Below are 16,099 nucleotides of genomic sequence, written 5' to 3'. Positions count from 1 at the left end.
ATGCAAACTTCAGTGTTAGCTTAAGCAAGAACCCAAGTAAAATAAACAAAAAACCAAACAAAGTGAACTATCAGTAGACTGTAACTTGTTTATGATGCCCCGTAAGGTATGATGGGACTTAATGCTAATATTGCGATATTTCAGTAAGTTTGAACCTTTCAAGATGCAATGTTGTTTTATTCAAAGTATAATCAAATCTAGGTAATCTAGGGAAGCCCTGTTAAAATGGAATTCTAAATTATGTTTGAATTCACTCAGTACAGCTGGCTTCAAAAGCAAGGTTCTACATTGACTAGGTGGTAAAATCTCACTAATACTGCAGTAATTTTTAAGTTGTGATAATTCAGCAAGTGATGAGTCAAGTATCTGTTTTTCTGTGATCTACAAGAAAAATGCATTATGTGCATTGTTTTATTAAAAATACAATTATTAAGAGGGGCAAATTTTAAAAAGGATACTGCCCATTAATTAGTTAAAAATGAATGTGAAGATTTTACTTCATTTTGTTTTGGTCACACTTACCAGGTCCTTGGCATTTAGAGATACTTCATCCCACCAGGGGGAGATAAAGTAGTATTCACAATTCAGAATTCTCCTGAACATGAACTGATCACCTCTTTCATCATAGAATGGTTCAAATCCACAAAGTCTAGAAGGACAAAAGATAGGGAATAATATGTCTTTAGAAGCCTAAATGTATCTCATCAAATTTTTGCAGAAATTCCAGACTGTCCTTTCCAAGCTTCCTGTTATGAATGCAAGTCTCCTCAGCACAAGTGTGTAACTGCCTTGTTACAGTTCACTTTTGACTGTATAAATACACAATCACGTCCTCTGGAAGTAAGAACAGGTACCAAACTGACTTAGAATTTCTAAATAGAGTTTATAATAACATCAATAATTATGATACAAAACAACAACAAGGATAATAGCTAACGTTATTACAGGCACCATGCTAATGACTTTCTGCGTAATTTTTTCACCGGGAATTGAGAAGACAGATTGATTAGAGTTCCAATTTATTATGAAGTGGAAGAATCAGGGTTTTTTTTTTTTTCTGAGCTTTTTAAGGATTTATTTATTTATTTATTTATTCATTCATTCATTCATTCATTTTTGAGAGAGAGGGAGTGAGAGAGAGAGGGAGCATGAGCAGGGGAGAGGCAGAGTGAGAGGGAGAAGCAGGCTCCCCGCTGAGCAGGGAGGCCCTAGGATGAGCACATGGGGCTCGATCCCAGGACCCCAGGATTGTGACCTGAGCGGAAAGCAGACACTTAACCGACTGAGCCACCCAGGCACCCAAGAATTAGGATTTTTGAGAATAGAGAAATTAAGAGGTAGACAGAAAAGCTTTTTGTCATTTTTATTCAGCCCCATTCACTGAATTCCTCCATAGAAATGAGTCAAGTATTAGATTTCCATCCCACTCCAGTTTGAATTTCAGAGTGAACAAAGACAGGAAGTAAGACTTTGGTCAGGAAATGGCCTTTTAAAACTTGACACAGTGAACACATGTGGCCAACAGAGATGAGCAGCTAGCATCCATGCAGCCTTGTGTGTGACCCTCACTTCTGTCTGTCTTAAAGACCCACATTCACCTTCATTTTGCACTAGAGGGTCAGCCTATAAATGAATGGGGAAAGTGGGAGAAGAGAAATAGAGCATCATCTCTGGCATCCTAAAGGGAGAGAGGAAAAGTGTGTTGTCGGTCGGGGCCCACCAAACCCTCCACTGTTTACAGACAGGTACAGGTTCTGAAATCACTAGGGATCGAAAGGGGACTATAAATAATAAGTCCCTCCCAGGGCATGTGTTGTACTGAAGAAAAAATGGGGGGAAAAGAATGAACACGTTAAAAAACATTCTCCCAAATTCTTCCTTCAAGCTGGTCGTGTTGGTGCAGAGCATGAAATGTTTGAGTGTATTCTAGTGCAGTGGGTTTCTACAGAGAAACATTTTCTCACATCCTTTGCTCAGGGAACACCCTGTTGGGATAGTCTTTGTCTTTTTTTAGATATTCTGGAGCCAGCCAGGAAAAGACAGGGCTTGGCAGTGCTGAGTCACAGACTAGGGAATCTTCCTGTCCCATTGCAGCAGTCTACACAGAGAATCCTGCTGCTCCATAAGGAGAGAAGGGAGCCCAGGTCCACATCTTGACAAGGAGGTAGCTCAGCCTTACTTGGCCCTCCTGTGCCATCCACAGCACTAGAAAAATATAGCCTATTGTTGTTAGTCATGGAGAAATTAGCTAACATTCCAGGCTTAGTTTAAGAAACTCTTATTAAGTTTCCCCTTCTGGAAATCTAGAAAGAAACATGACAGTTCAGAAGGTACAGTGCTCAGATGCCTTTCTCACTTCTCAAACAAGCCTGTAAATGTGTGCACTGGTGATGGAAGTAAGAAGTTTATGTCATAGCCTGAAATGCCAAAAATGGAAGCCATGTGACATAGAGCAACACACACACACAGGGCAAAAAGCCTTCAGACATGGAAATATTTGAATGATGACAATGATAGTTTAGGAGGATATTAGGATTATCCAGGCCTGAAGTGTGAATGTATACTAAGGGAACCTCCAAGCCACTGGGCAGAACTATAGTGTTGAAAGGTGAGAGAGAGAGGCTGAATCTCTGATGTTACTGGGTTCTGATTCTGACCTGAGCATTGCAGTAGTTGCTTTTGTCTGTAGGTACAAAGGGTTTAAGTATAAAAGGTAGAGGGGCCAGAATTCCTGTGAGAAACAACAAAATGGCTTTCATTTCCAGTCTACTGTCATCCTTAGAAACAGAAAGGTCATAGCACAAAATAGCCTTATGGAACTTTTAATAATAATAAAGGAGATACATAGGTCCAATGGCCCGATCTTGTAGAAGTGTCCCAGTGAACCTCACCTGGTGGACTTCATCAGTTATTAATGAACTACAGATTAGATAAAACCACCCTGGGCTTAGGGGCTGACAGAAGTGAGGCCAGCACTAAAGGACATTAGTTGTAAGCAGCATTGATAATATATTTTCATTTGGGAGCTACCACTGCACACTTTGAACCAACAACTATTAATTAATGACCTTAAGTGAACAAAGGGAAAGGACCTTGACCGACTTTTTTTTTTTTTTTTTTTAAGTAGGCTCCACATCCAGCATAGAGCCCAACGTGGGGCCTGAACTCACAACCCAGAGATCAAGACCTCAACAGAGATCAAGAGTTGGATGCTTAACCAACTGAGCCACCCAGGAGCCCCAGGTCCTTGGCAGACTTTTAAAATTATTTTCAGGGCTATGATAAGATGTTTCTCCAACAATCACATTTTTTTCTCTTCATTTTCCCTGGTCAGTGACCATGTCATGGAATTTTACTCATTCCGTTTTTCAGGTTCTCAGGGTGAATGTGATGTAGTTTTTCCATCTCTCTGAGTTCTTGTACATCCTTAATGCTTCCCCCCCTCACCCCCCATCACATTTCAGCATGAAATTGCAATTGATTGGGCACACTGCCATTTTAGGGGCAAATCTGATGCATTATTTGCATGGTTTGCATTTTCATTTGATGTCACCTACCTAATTCAGGAGCCAATATTTTCTTCCCAGTATAGAAGTGATCTCAAATGTAAGCTGAAGGAATTCCATGATGTGGCCTCAGGAATTCATTTTAATAAATTAAGCACTTATGATGACAAGCACATTGTCTAACAGTTTTGCACTTTCCTAAGAAAAAACATGGTTATCTACCTCTCCAAATGTTTTTCAAGCTTTAGTATATTCTGGATACACAAGGAATTCAACACTGAAACTATCTTTTGACATTACGTTGTAGCAGATGGCTATTTACTGGATTGCTTGTTAAACATTTTTGTCTTGGCTACAGATGACTGAATATACCCAGGTGAACTTAGAGTTTACTAATTTGTTTGGGGGTACCCTAGTTACCTTCCTTCTAGCCCTTATTACCTAGACACTGCACTTTCTAAGATCACTATTAAATTAAAAAAAAAAAAATCCCAAACCTCTTCCTGCTATGGACTGAATTGTGTCTCCCTAAAATTCCTATGATGAGAAGTCCTCATGTGATGGTATTTGGAGATGAGGCCTTTGGGAGGTAGCTAGGGTTCGATGTATTCATGAGGGTAGGCCAACTTCATGATGGGATTAGTGTCCTTAGAAGAAGAGATATCAAAGAGCTTACATTCTTTCTCTGCCATGTGGGGAACAAGTAAGGAGGCAGATGTCTGTAAGCCAGGGAGAGAGCTCTCACCAGGACCGGACCTCCTGGCTCCCTGAGCTCAGACTTCCAGCTCTGGAACTGTGAGGAATAAATTTCTGTTGTTGAAGCCACCCAGCCTGTGGTAGTTTGTTATAGCAGCCTGACCGACTAATATGCTTTCTTTTATACCCTCTAAAGTCTCTTTATAGTTTGAATATTACAGGTTTCAACAAGTAACTGTGCAGTGTCCTCCAAATGGCAACCAAATCTACTTGTTTTGAATTAAACTCTGGAACTCATTGATATCTTGCTTCTGTGGCTGCTCTTCGGCAGTCTTCCCAGACACTCCTCAGTCCTTCTTGCTTATCTTCCTCATGTTCCTCGGCAATTCCATCAATTCTTTGGCAAATTTCCTGAAACCCCTTTTTTATTAGTAGACAGAAGCTCAGAAATGGCGTTGGGGATACCAGAGAATGAGAGATTTAGCTCATCCTTTTTCTACCAGGAAAAAGGTTTCTCTGAGTTTAGGATATTAAACTCAAGGTCCTTGAGGACCTAACAGAGACAGAAAACAAAACTGATAGCCAAATTACATTAAAAACACTGCTGACAAGAAATGCCCCTGTCTGGAATTGCTTAGGAGATTAAATAGCCATCTGCCCTTTAAAAAGGAGTGATACTGTATTTTGACAAGATGTAAATAAGTAAACAAGGGCAAGTTAAATAGATGGACTTGGGTTTCACATTCGTTACTATCATCAAATAGTGAATTGCTCCCCAAATCTGCTATACATTTCACTGCAGAATGAGGTGTAGAAAAGCTCTGGACAGAAGGTCTGGCCCCAGGAAAATCAGAGAAGAAAATGCAATGCTTGTTTTCAAAAAAGTCTATCAGTAACTACATTTAGAATGTTGTAGAAAATTACAAAAGTCAAAAAGTAATCTTGCTTTTTATGAGGATTTTAAGTACCTAAGAAATATACAGCAAAGGCAAATAGTACCCATAGAGATTGCTTTTCTTCACTTACAAGATGTAGGTGATTATTCCTACAGACCACATGTCCACCTCAGGTCCATAGGCACAGCCTCTAAGAATTTCAGGTGCTGCAGGAAGAATGAATATTGTGTTAAATTGGACTTTAAACTTAACATTTACATCTCAATAACAAGCAACAGGTAAGAAATTAATTAACAGAAAGTTCAGAACAGTTTTGTAATCAATTTTATCCCCCCAAACCAAAGTAGGGGACTACAATTCTTAACATCTATTTTAGAATAGATGTTTTAGAATATTTTGGAATAGAGAAAGTAAAGTCTTTCTGTGTTTGGGGTGCAAAGCTATTATCTTTGATAGTCTATATTGGAACATCATTCCAATCAGGTGTGTTGTAAAAGATCCCTTACTTCAAAGGGAGCTTTGTATGCAGAAAAGAAAGAAAGACAAGTTCAGCAGAGTAAGGGGGAAAATGCACAGTGATGCTACCTTGAGATCGAGATCTAGATCTGCTTGGAGCATGGAGCATCGATGCATGTGTGTATTTGACCATGTACAGGGCAGGGAGCAGGGCAGACAGTCGGAAAGACTGAGAAGCCTCAAGTGCTGGGAGGCTGGAACAAGAGTTTGAAGGGGCCCTGGCACATGCCCTAGAACTGAGAACTACATGGAGGGCAGCTGTCCCTAGTCAGTCTGGGATTATGAATGGAGAAAGGGACCTTCTCTGTGCACAAGAAGTCTGCTCCTATTAGCCCTGCTCACCACGGTGAAAACGGAAGGTCTTCTCAGCCATGAAACGGCCTTGTAGTATAGAATGATGAGACCTTTCCTGTTGGTATTATGTTGGAGCTGTGAAAATGGAGCATATAGTGGGTCCAATCGTTTGCACCAAGAATTGGAGGTGTTATTTGTTTGCCTAACTAACAAGGAAGAAAAAAAAAAGAAGTGAGAGCTTTACAATCCATGCAGAAATAAGGCTCAGACCTACAGCCCAGAGTGGCCTTTTTCTATTTTGAACAAAAGTGCTGTAGGTGTCAGTGGGGTCCCCGAGGAAGGAGCTGATTGATGAATGCTGAGGGCTCCTTGAGGGAGACTTTGAGGATGGGGCACCACAGTCCACCTTCCAGCTGGAAGCAGGAGAGCAAGGGAGCTGGATCCCCTGTCTATGCAGGCTGGGCATGTCATATTCAGTGTAGACTGTCAAAGGGAGCTCTGGAAGGAAGCTATCCTCCTGGGACTTTGGATGTGACTTAGAAGAAGGAACACAGTGGATTTTCCACTGGTATCTTCCCATACTATCCCCCCACCCATCCTTTGCAATCAGGATATTCTCTTCCCTGTAGAAACTGAGTTACATAAAATACAGGAGATGAAGAGCCCCTACGGTGAAATGAGAGTGGGCAATGTAACACTCCAAGCAGCCATTCAGCAAGATTCACCCTCTAAAGCACGGTATCTGGGGCCAAGAAGTTTTTCTCATCTACAGACACATTATTCCTAGAAATTTTTCCTCTTCAGATTTAATTAGCATAATTAAGAAAAATGCACGCTCATTGCCAACACCATTCACTCTCTCAGGTTAGCTTTTCTTTTCCAGGGCAATCTGGCCCCATACGGGGTTCCTTTGGGCCCCAACACTGAACTCCCACTTGCAAATGCTTTGCTCATCAGAGTTCAAAGGAAACTCAGTTCAGGCTGCCACTGTCAGGAGGGCGGCTGCCGCTGTCTACACCGCGGAGAGGTATTCCAGTCAGGCAGCTGAACTCATGCACACTTTGTACTGTTAGTCCTTCCCCACGGTCTTCCTGTCCGTGAAGTGCTATCAAGTCCTACATGGACATTTAAACATACAGACATACACTGGGGAGTCTTCTACTTGTTTTTACCTCTAAAATCTAAGTGAATTGGGTTAATTGGGACTTGTTTTTACCTCTAAAATCTAAGTGAATTGGGTTAGCTGATTTCCAAGTTTACTCTGAGTTTTAAGCTGCTAGTCACTGTGATATTAGTAGAAGGATCATTTACACAGGAAGAGAGGACCTGAACTCTACTTCCAGAACCTGCTGTACTCCCGTTCCTCCTGCGGGAGCGCCTACAATGTGTGCTGCCCTGTGGGCACCTGTCCCACCAGAGTTGCAAAGGCCAGGTGTTTTTCTGGCATTCTTTACAGCTCCCAGGCTAAGGCCCCAAATGAACTGAATACCACGGAACAAAATTCTTTCTGAATCCACTTTATGGGGCATCTGGGTTTCTTACCTGACATGGCAATATCTGACCTCCCTTCCCAGCACAGGGTGTAACCTTACCCTCCAGAGGCAATTCGGTTCCTTGTAAGGCATTATTAGGCTGCAATGTGGGCAAACTTGTGGTGTGAAAAGCTAAACTTTCCCTGGGGAAGTTAACTGAGACAAAAGGAATATAGAATGTTTTTGCCCTCCATAATAAGTTTCTCTTAAAAAGAATTTATAATATTTACTAATCATAACACAAAATTTAGGGGAAACAAACTCTAAGCACCTAGACTCAATCAGATACCAGTAACCTTTAAATATTTCCTTGTTAACATGACCTTGACTTCAGGACCAGCAGAACATACTTTGTAATGTATCTGAACCCTTTCCAAGAGCCAAAGATTTCTAGAATAAATTGTAGGCTCCAACATACCAGTGCTACAAGTCTCCTAGGTATCAAACGTCCTTGTGGTGGATTCTGCAAATTCGTGATTTTTCTTAAGGTGAGAAACAGTTGATTACTTCCAACTTAGTTCAAGAAAAGACATCAGCTGGTTCGCCTTTTAATGCTATAAGCACTGTCAGCTCTCCTTCCTGTCTTTTCTCACCTCATTGTCAAACAAACAAAATGAAGTAGGGGAGAAAATCATTTCGAGGTGTGATCCAGTTTTTAAACAGGTATTTAAAATAATTTAGAATAATCTTTTCTAAAATAGTCAATAATCCTTTATTGATTTTTCTGGCTGTCTTCTAAGTGGGTCCAAGTTTACTACCACTTCCTAAACTTACCTTATCCTTCATGTTATTGCTCATTAACACCAAATGTTACAGAGCTCCCAGGACACTTCATCCTCCAAGCTCCAACACAGAATAATTTTGGTAAATGGTCTGAGTTGCCAAGATACCAGGCTTCACTTTTTAAAAAGCAATCTTTACTGAATATAAAATATATATTAAAAATTCCAACTTTAGTGATGTTTATTTACCAATATCCTACTTAGATCTCAGAGTGCTGAGTTTTTTATAAGATCATGGTAGCATTAAAACATCTAGAGACTGAGGGTCCATCCACAGACTGGGATGAATTTCATTTTCTTAAATAAATTCACTGTAACCAGTTCTAGGAATGGTCCTACATAAAAAGCATGGGGTATGCCCTATGGCACACTGATAGGGACGACTGATGCTAGGTTTCCCCTCTTTTCCTAAAGCCGTAGGAGAAAAGCAGAGGGATGATTTTGGTCACTGACTGTATGTTCATTTTGTCAATCCCTCCCAACCTATTGAGTTAAAACTACAGAGTGGCATTCTTTACCAGAAGACTTCTTACAAACTACTGTTAACTGTTTTGAGAAAGACGAATCCAAAGGAGACTAAGGTGAATGAAGTCCACAGGTTCATTCATTCACTCATGAAACAAATCATGAACTATTTATTAAGTACCTGCTGTATGATGGACACTGCCTTAGGTGGTGCTGGGGGAGTAACGGGGAGTTCAAGAGAACAATTCTCTGCCATCACGGAGCTCACAGCTTCATGGGGGAGGAAGACATTGATCCAGAAAACCACATGAAGAAATGCAAAGTGGCAAGTGGAAGCGCTTGGAGGGAGGGTGTCTCTAATAGAGGGCTGACCTGCTCAGAAAGATCAGGGAAGGTGAGTAGAGAAAGCAAAGTTTAAACTGAGATGTGAAGGACTAGAGAAGTTAACCAGGCAAAGGGAGAGGGCAGCGGATGAGGAAAGAGCCAACCGGGTTGGCTGGAGCAAGCACACAGGCAGAGACTTGGTGGCGGGCACGGGCAAGGGGGCTCGAGGAACTGGGGCACCCCTGGGGCCAGAGCCCAGGCCCGTCCCATTGAGATGAGCCCCTGCGAGGCAGCTCGAGGCCCGCCCGCAGATTCCAGTCAGTCAGGGCTTTTGTTTTAGTGATTCCAAACATATGGGGAAAGAATCTATTTCATCTTAAAGCCTGACTCTGACTTTGCAGCATTACGCCCCCTCCTACAGCTGAGGGAAACCCCGTGGGGCTTTTCACTGTACAGGCTTGTCCTGAATTCCGAGTTCTCTGGAGACCACAAAAGTCCACGGCGTCTAGAAGTCCCTCTAAACTTTGCCTCTGAGGAGTGAGCACTGTGGAAGGAGAAAGAGGGACTTCTCTGAAGCAGAAGAGCAGTGTTTGGAAATTCTCTTCCCTTATTGTTCTGAACGTGGCTAGGAACCCAGGGCAGCCCCCTGAGCACAGCAGCAGTCCCCACAGCAGCGCAGACGTTACACTGGGCCTTCCTCAGCATCTGTACCACGTGTGGTCCTTTGTCACCATGTCGCCTATATTTGGCAAGAACGGGGCACAACATGTGAAGCTCTGTCAAGTGCAGTATTTGCTCTGACAGCAAGAGAAGGCAGGTGGTGTCCCAGTGCAGTTTGCTGTGTTGTAACGAAGGTGTGAATCAGACTGGGATACAGTTGAGATGTTTCCAGAAGGAGTTGCCTCTGGCTAGGAGCAGCCTTGTCAGTTTACTACAGTGAATCTCAGAAGAGTTCCATGCTACCATGTCATAGTGTGAAAGGTCGAGAAGGGCTGAGGAGGCATTTGGGGCCTCCATCTCTTTGGTTATCTATGACTTGTTAGCGTAGAGCAGGAAAGAAGTTTGAAGGATGTTTTGAAACCCAAGTGATACACTGTATGTTCTAACACATCTTTTCCATTTTCCTGGGCTCTTCATCTTTTTACACCACAAACAGCAGTCAATCCAACTCGCACTTAATATTTTTCATTGAAGCTGTTTAAAATGTCTTCTTTGGCACACAGATTGCATGATATTTCTCTTCGTATAAATCTTACAAATGGGTGAAGAATGATAGCCTGTTTATTTTCCTCACCTTACTTTTTATTTTTTTTAATAATACCCTGAAGAGAAAATCAAATATTTGAGAACACCTAAGTACTTTCAGAAGAGGAAAAAATAAACACAACCTATTTTTATTACCCTGGGAAAGTTTCATTTCTATGAAATTCACTTTTCTATGATCCCACGGAGCCCTCCCATCTTAGAGTAATCAGTATTTGTTCTGAATCTTAATCACATTGGGTCTCCTGCTCACTTTAAAGTTGTGATGAATGCTGGCCTAGGAACAGCGAAGAGGTATTAATTGTTGAAAAGTTGCCTTTCCATTTTTGTGAGATGAGGTGGAGTATCAGTATATAAACCCAACTCATCCTAATATTAACATCATACAAGAATCTCTTTTGGATATGGAGATACAGATATAAAGTGATGGACGTGGACTCTGAACTCTGTGAGGTATGGCAAATACCACTTTTTTTCTCTAAAGGAGCTATAAATCTTACTGATACTTATCACTAATAATTCTTTTGAAATATTTTTACTTTATGCATATCCTTTCTGCAACAACACTCAAACAGGACACTCTGTGGGTGTTCAGGGCCCAAAGAATACATTTTAAGCAAGTCTCCTACCCACTTGTCATCAGTCACCCTTCCTGTGACCGCTTCTCCCCGACATTCCACCCTCACATGGATAATAATAGAGCCAAGTCCTCAGCGCTGTGAATTCTCTGGCACGGCTGGTTCTGTGCTGGAAGTAGTTGCTTACGGTCATAAAGAGGTAAGCACAGAAAATGATTTATGGTATGGGGACCCAGAAGCCAAGGATGACAAGCACATTAAAAGACTGCTTCTAAACCAAAGAGAATATGACAAGTGGGAGGATGATGTTGGTGACAATCTTCTTAGCCTCAGTTTTATAAGGCATCTTAGGCCAGAATATATTTGGTTAACTTGGAGTGAACTAAGTGCTTGCCATAATCCTCAACACAGTTTTACACATATAAAACATATAGAGAGATCGTGTGGTAACACTGCTGACGCCACAGACCATGTATCTGCTGGATGGTACAGATGTGAGACCATGTATCTGCTGGATGGTACGGATGTGAGACCATGTATCTGCTGGATGGTACGGATGTGAGACCATGTATCTGCTGGATGGTACGGATGTGAGACCATGTATCTGCTGGATGGTACGGATGTGAGACCATGCCATCTGCTGGATGGTACGGATGTGAGACCACGTATCTGCTGGATGGTACGGATGTGAGACCACGTATCTGCTGGATGGTACGGATGTGAGACCACGTATCTGCTGGATGGTACGGATGTGAGACCACGTATCTGCTGGATGGTACGGATGTGAGACCACGTATCTGCTGGATGGTACGGATGTGAGACCACGTATCTGCTGGATGGTACGGATGTGAGACCACGTATCTGCTGGATGGTACGGATGTGAGACCACGTATCTGCTGGATGGTACGGATGTGAGACCATGCCATCTGCTGGATGGTACGGATGTGAGACCATGCCATCTGCTGGATGGTACGGATGTGAGACCATGCCATCTGCTGGATGGTACGGATGTGAGACCATGTATCTGCTGGATGGTACGGATGTGAGACCATGTATCTGCTGGATGGTACGGATGTGAGACCATGTATCTGCTGGATGGTACGGATGTGAGACCATGCCATCTGCTGGATGGTACGGATGTGAGACCATGCCATCTGCTGGATGGTACGGATGTGAGACCATGTATCTGCTGGATGGTACGGATGTGAGACCATGTATCTGCTGGATGGTACGGATGTGAGACCATGTATCTGCTGGATGGAACGGATGTGAGCACGACTCTTCCTTCCCTCCCCTTGCTGATGGCACCGAATCCTGAGACAGGAGTCAGTCAGCCTCTGGGGCCGTTTCTGAGCCAGAGAGGCCCCTCCTACTGCTAACAGCTTCAGATGTTAGAATGTTGTTTTGTATATTGTACCCCATATCTGCATCCATTCATAATTCCTGATTCTGTCCCGCGATGCTGCTTCCTTCACTATCTGATGTTCTATGAATAATAAATGTGGTTCCTTCTCTCTTGCCTGCTGATGGGGATGTTGTCCCGGGATCAGTCTGGGTTGTTTCTTTTTCTGCCTTGGGGATGTTGGAGAGTCTCGTGACTTCACACAGCATCTATATGCTGACAGGGCCCACATTTATATCAAAAGCCATGCCCCTGCTCCTGAACTTCAAACATATATATCCTTCTGCCCACATGTAACCTCCACCTGGATCTCTCACAGGCCCCCAAGTCAAATATCAAATATCAAAAGCAACAATCCCCAACCCCTTTGCTGCCAAAGTCCTCCCCATCTCAGTAAATGTGAACCCCATCCTTCCAGTTGGATCTCTTTGGTCCTCTCTCCTATTATTTCTCCCCTTGTCACCACATTCCACCCCACTGCCTCCTTCCTGGACTTACAGACACCTATGCGTGTCCTTGCCGCAGGGTTGGTGTGCTCTGTCCCCTCTCCCCGGAATGTTCTTTCCATAGAATCCACATAGTTTGCTCTCTCCCTTACCTCTTTCAAGTCTTTGTTCTTCTGCTCCCTTCTCCAGTGAAGCCTCCCCTGATCAGCCTGTTTGTGGCAGCCTGAGCTCCCAGCACTTCCTATCCTCTTTCCCAACTCCATAGAAATCATCACCTCTTTCTATATATTGACACACTCATTTTGTTTATTATTTGTCTTCTCCTGCCATCCTTAAAGAAGGGCTTTTGTTGGTTTCTTTCATTGCTATATCCCTAGCACCTAGAATAGTGCCTGGTGCATAGTAGGAGCTCGATAGATATTTATTAAATGAAAAAAGGACTGAATATCTACACAACTAAGTTCCACAGAATACACTTTGTTTAGGTCAGTACCAAACCAATACAAATACCCCGAGAGGCTCATTTTCCTCTAGATTTAAAAACTTCCAAGACAGCTTAAAATAAGCCTGCACTCCACCAGCAGAGTCCCTGTCCTCTGCAAGGTCAAGAACAAGATGATCTATGGCCTTTCCTCGCCACTCCTGTATCTGTGCCCAGTCCCACTTTTTTTCTTTGCCTGGCACATGTTCATTTGGATCAGGTGTTGTAAGTGTGCCTGGGACAGTCATATGGTGGTTGGCGACACAGCCTATCTCAGGGAGAAAGAAGGGCCATGGTTGTGAAAGGGAGATGGACCTGTGCACGTTTTACCCACCTGCTAAGCATTCTCTGCTTGCTTGGTCTCACATCCCCTGCTCTTTCCCATCGTCAGCTAGCCCCACAGGAAGCCCATGTACACACACCAGCCTGCCAAGCATTAAGTTACAGGCAATGCAATTGACATTTTACTAGGTACTCTTCTGTTTTTTCTTAAGTTCACTATAAAAAGGAAGTCATCATTGTGGATATTTCATTAATTCTCAGGTGAGATCATCCCTTAGGTGGTTAGATTACCAATATAATATAATACTTTTATTTCACTTTAGCTCTTTAGTCCTCTAGAAATGAACAAAAAGACATCTTTTATGAAACTATTCTGAAAGCTTATATTTTAGATTATTAGATTTACTTCTTTTACTTCACTGAAATGTTCCTACATTGGTCATATTAGTGTGTGTTCATGTAGACAGAAATCTCTTCTGTCTGACTCCAGGCTGTTGAGAAATTATCTTTAATTTCGGTACAGTGAACATAAGTTATTTTTTTAAAACATAACAATGTGGGAACAACATAAGATTATCACTCTTATGCGACCCTGGCAAATGCCAACAGAAAATAAATTCTGAATAGCTTCTAGACCCTCCAAATAGAATTTGGATAGACAGGTAGAACTATGAAATATGAACATACATAGTTTAATTAACTAAGCTTATGAATTAGAAATTAGTATTAGACAGAAATACTCTTTTATCTCACCCTTTACCACACTGTTTTCTTTTCTACTCTAACAGTTTTTTCTTCCTTTCTGTGATTGACATGGGGTAGGGTGAACAAACACAGACTTCATGCCTTAAATAGCTAAACCAGGCAAGACATTTTGGTTGTATACATTGTGGTCCATTTATCAGGAGCCATGACCTAATGGATTTTTTGTTTTTTGTTTTTGGGTTTTTTTGTTTGTTTGTTTGTTTTGTTTTTTTGAGACCTATTTCTTTTCCCAACAACAAGATGTGGAGAATCTCTCCATGGTTATTTCCGAGCACCACTCATTGATTTCATTTATCTGGACCACAGATTTTAATTTTCTGGCCTGGAGTTTATTTTCAACTGGGCACATTTCCCAGGAAATAATGAGGAATTTGCTTAAACACACAACATCTGTGATTTTTCTTTTGCAATTCACTTATAGGAGAACCCTCTGTTATTAATAGCCTGGGGCAAAGGTTCTATGAATGAAACTGAATGGGTGGCTTTTCACTTGTGTATTTCCTGACAAATGACAGATGGTATAAAATATAAACACCCACTCCCTCAAAAGATGTAACTGGGAAAGCCTTCCAGTAAAGGTAGAAACTAGACCCAGTGTACATGAGGATAACTGACCTGGGATGTAATCACCCTTACAACAAGCAAGGAAACAAGCTCACACCTCTTCCTCTCCGTCAACTATATGGGCTCCAGATACCTTTTCAAGTCAAATGTAAAGTCTCTGTAAGTCATGCTTTCTGGAAGATGACCGTGATTCCCACCAGTCTTGCACTTGGCTCTCATATCCAACTCATTCTATCGATGGGCAGTTTTCTCCCAACCTAAGTATTCCAGCCTACATAATAGTAATTCCACACATATATTTAGCACTTCAGAGTCCACAGAGCACTTCTATTTTTCCCTCTCAATCCTTCCTCCCTCCACCTCCAGCTTCCTTTCGGCTTTCTCTGCCTTTTCTTATAATATAGCAAATTACTGCTTCTGGTGACACTCTACCTAAAGCACAGCACAAAGATTATATGGATCACATTCAATCAACCAATTCCCTCCTTCCCCATTACGTAGCCTCTAGGGTGATGTGGGTATCTGCAGGGAAAAATAAATAGGAAATGGAAAATAAGCCTCCATTACTGGATGGCATTATCTGTAAGATGGGCCTGTTTATGGCAATGACAAAGGTCTGAAATAGTATTTTTATAATCATTTTATAGTTAAAAAATAAATGACTGGATGTAGAACAGATCAAATACAGTATTCTGAGAAGCTATTATAGAAGTGACAGCACCCTGTATATAGATTTCTGACATCAGAAGGACAGGAAAGAGAATTTATAATAGCTTTCTAATTTGTCTTCTTTTGAACTCTTTTCTCCCTCCAATCCATGTCATAATGTCATTATCAAGATATCTATAAGCTACAGATTTGATTTTAAAATATAATTACCCTGATTAAAAACCTTTGCTGGATCCCTATTATCTACCAAAGCAAGTCTGAATTCTTTGGCCTGATTTATAGATTATTTAAAAAAATATGGTCCATCCTATCTTTCCAAATCCATCTGTATCTTCTGTACCAAAGACTCTATATTGCAGTCATGTAAAATGACAAAGTAACCAATAGTCCTTGAACTTGCCAGATGCTACCACTCCTCTATGACTTTTCTCTTCCTTTTCCTGCTTACAAAGATTACCTTGTGGCTACTTCTTCACTTGCTGAACTCCTACTCAAACTTCAGAGTACAGCTGAAATGCCCTCCTCTGTAAAAACCTCTTTGGGGACGATGTATTGTTCCCTCCTCCCTGTATCTTTAAGCCTTTAGCTCAGACAAATACAGAACTTACCATAACAAACTTTGATTTATTGTATATGGG

At 41.8% G+C, this 16,099-nt stretch overlaps 1 protein-coding gene across 2 annotated transcripts in view; it reads right to left on the bottom strand.

Moving 5' to 3' along the window:
* CAMK4 (calcium/calmodulin dependent protein kinase IV) overlaps window positions 1-16,099 on the bottom strand; it is a 310,888-nt gene that overhangs the window by 15,478 nt on the left and 279,311 nt on the right. For both annotated transcript variants that reach the window (XM_027606844.2, XM_027606843.2), the window contains 2 exons: window positions 5,229-5,304; window positions 523-649 (listed from right to left, as the gene is read on the bottom strand). In XM_027606844.2, coding sequence (XP_027462645.1) covers window positions 523-649; window positions 5,229-5,304 — 203 coding nt within the window. The remainder of the gene's footprint in view (window positions 1-522; window positions 650-5,228; window positions 5,305-16,099) is intronic.

The sequence above is a fragment of the Zalophus californianus genome, chromosome 5, assembly GCF_009762305.2.
Source record: "Zalophus californianus isolate mZalCal1 chromosome 5, mZalCal1.pri.v2, whole genome shotgun sequence".
NCBI lineage: Eukaryota > Metazoa > Chordata > Mammalia > Carnivora > Otariidae > Zalophus > Zalophus californianus.
The sequence above is the reverse complement of the archived record's forward strand: the minus strand, read 5'-3'. Positions and strand labels throughout refer to the sequence as shown.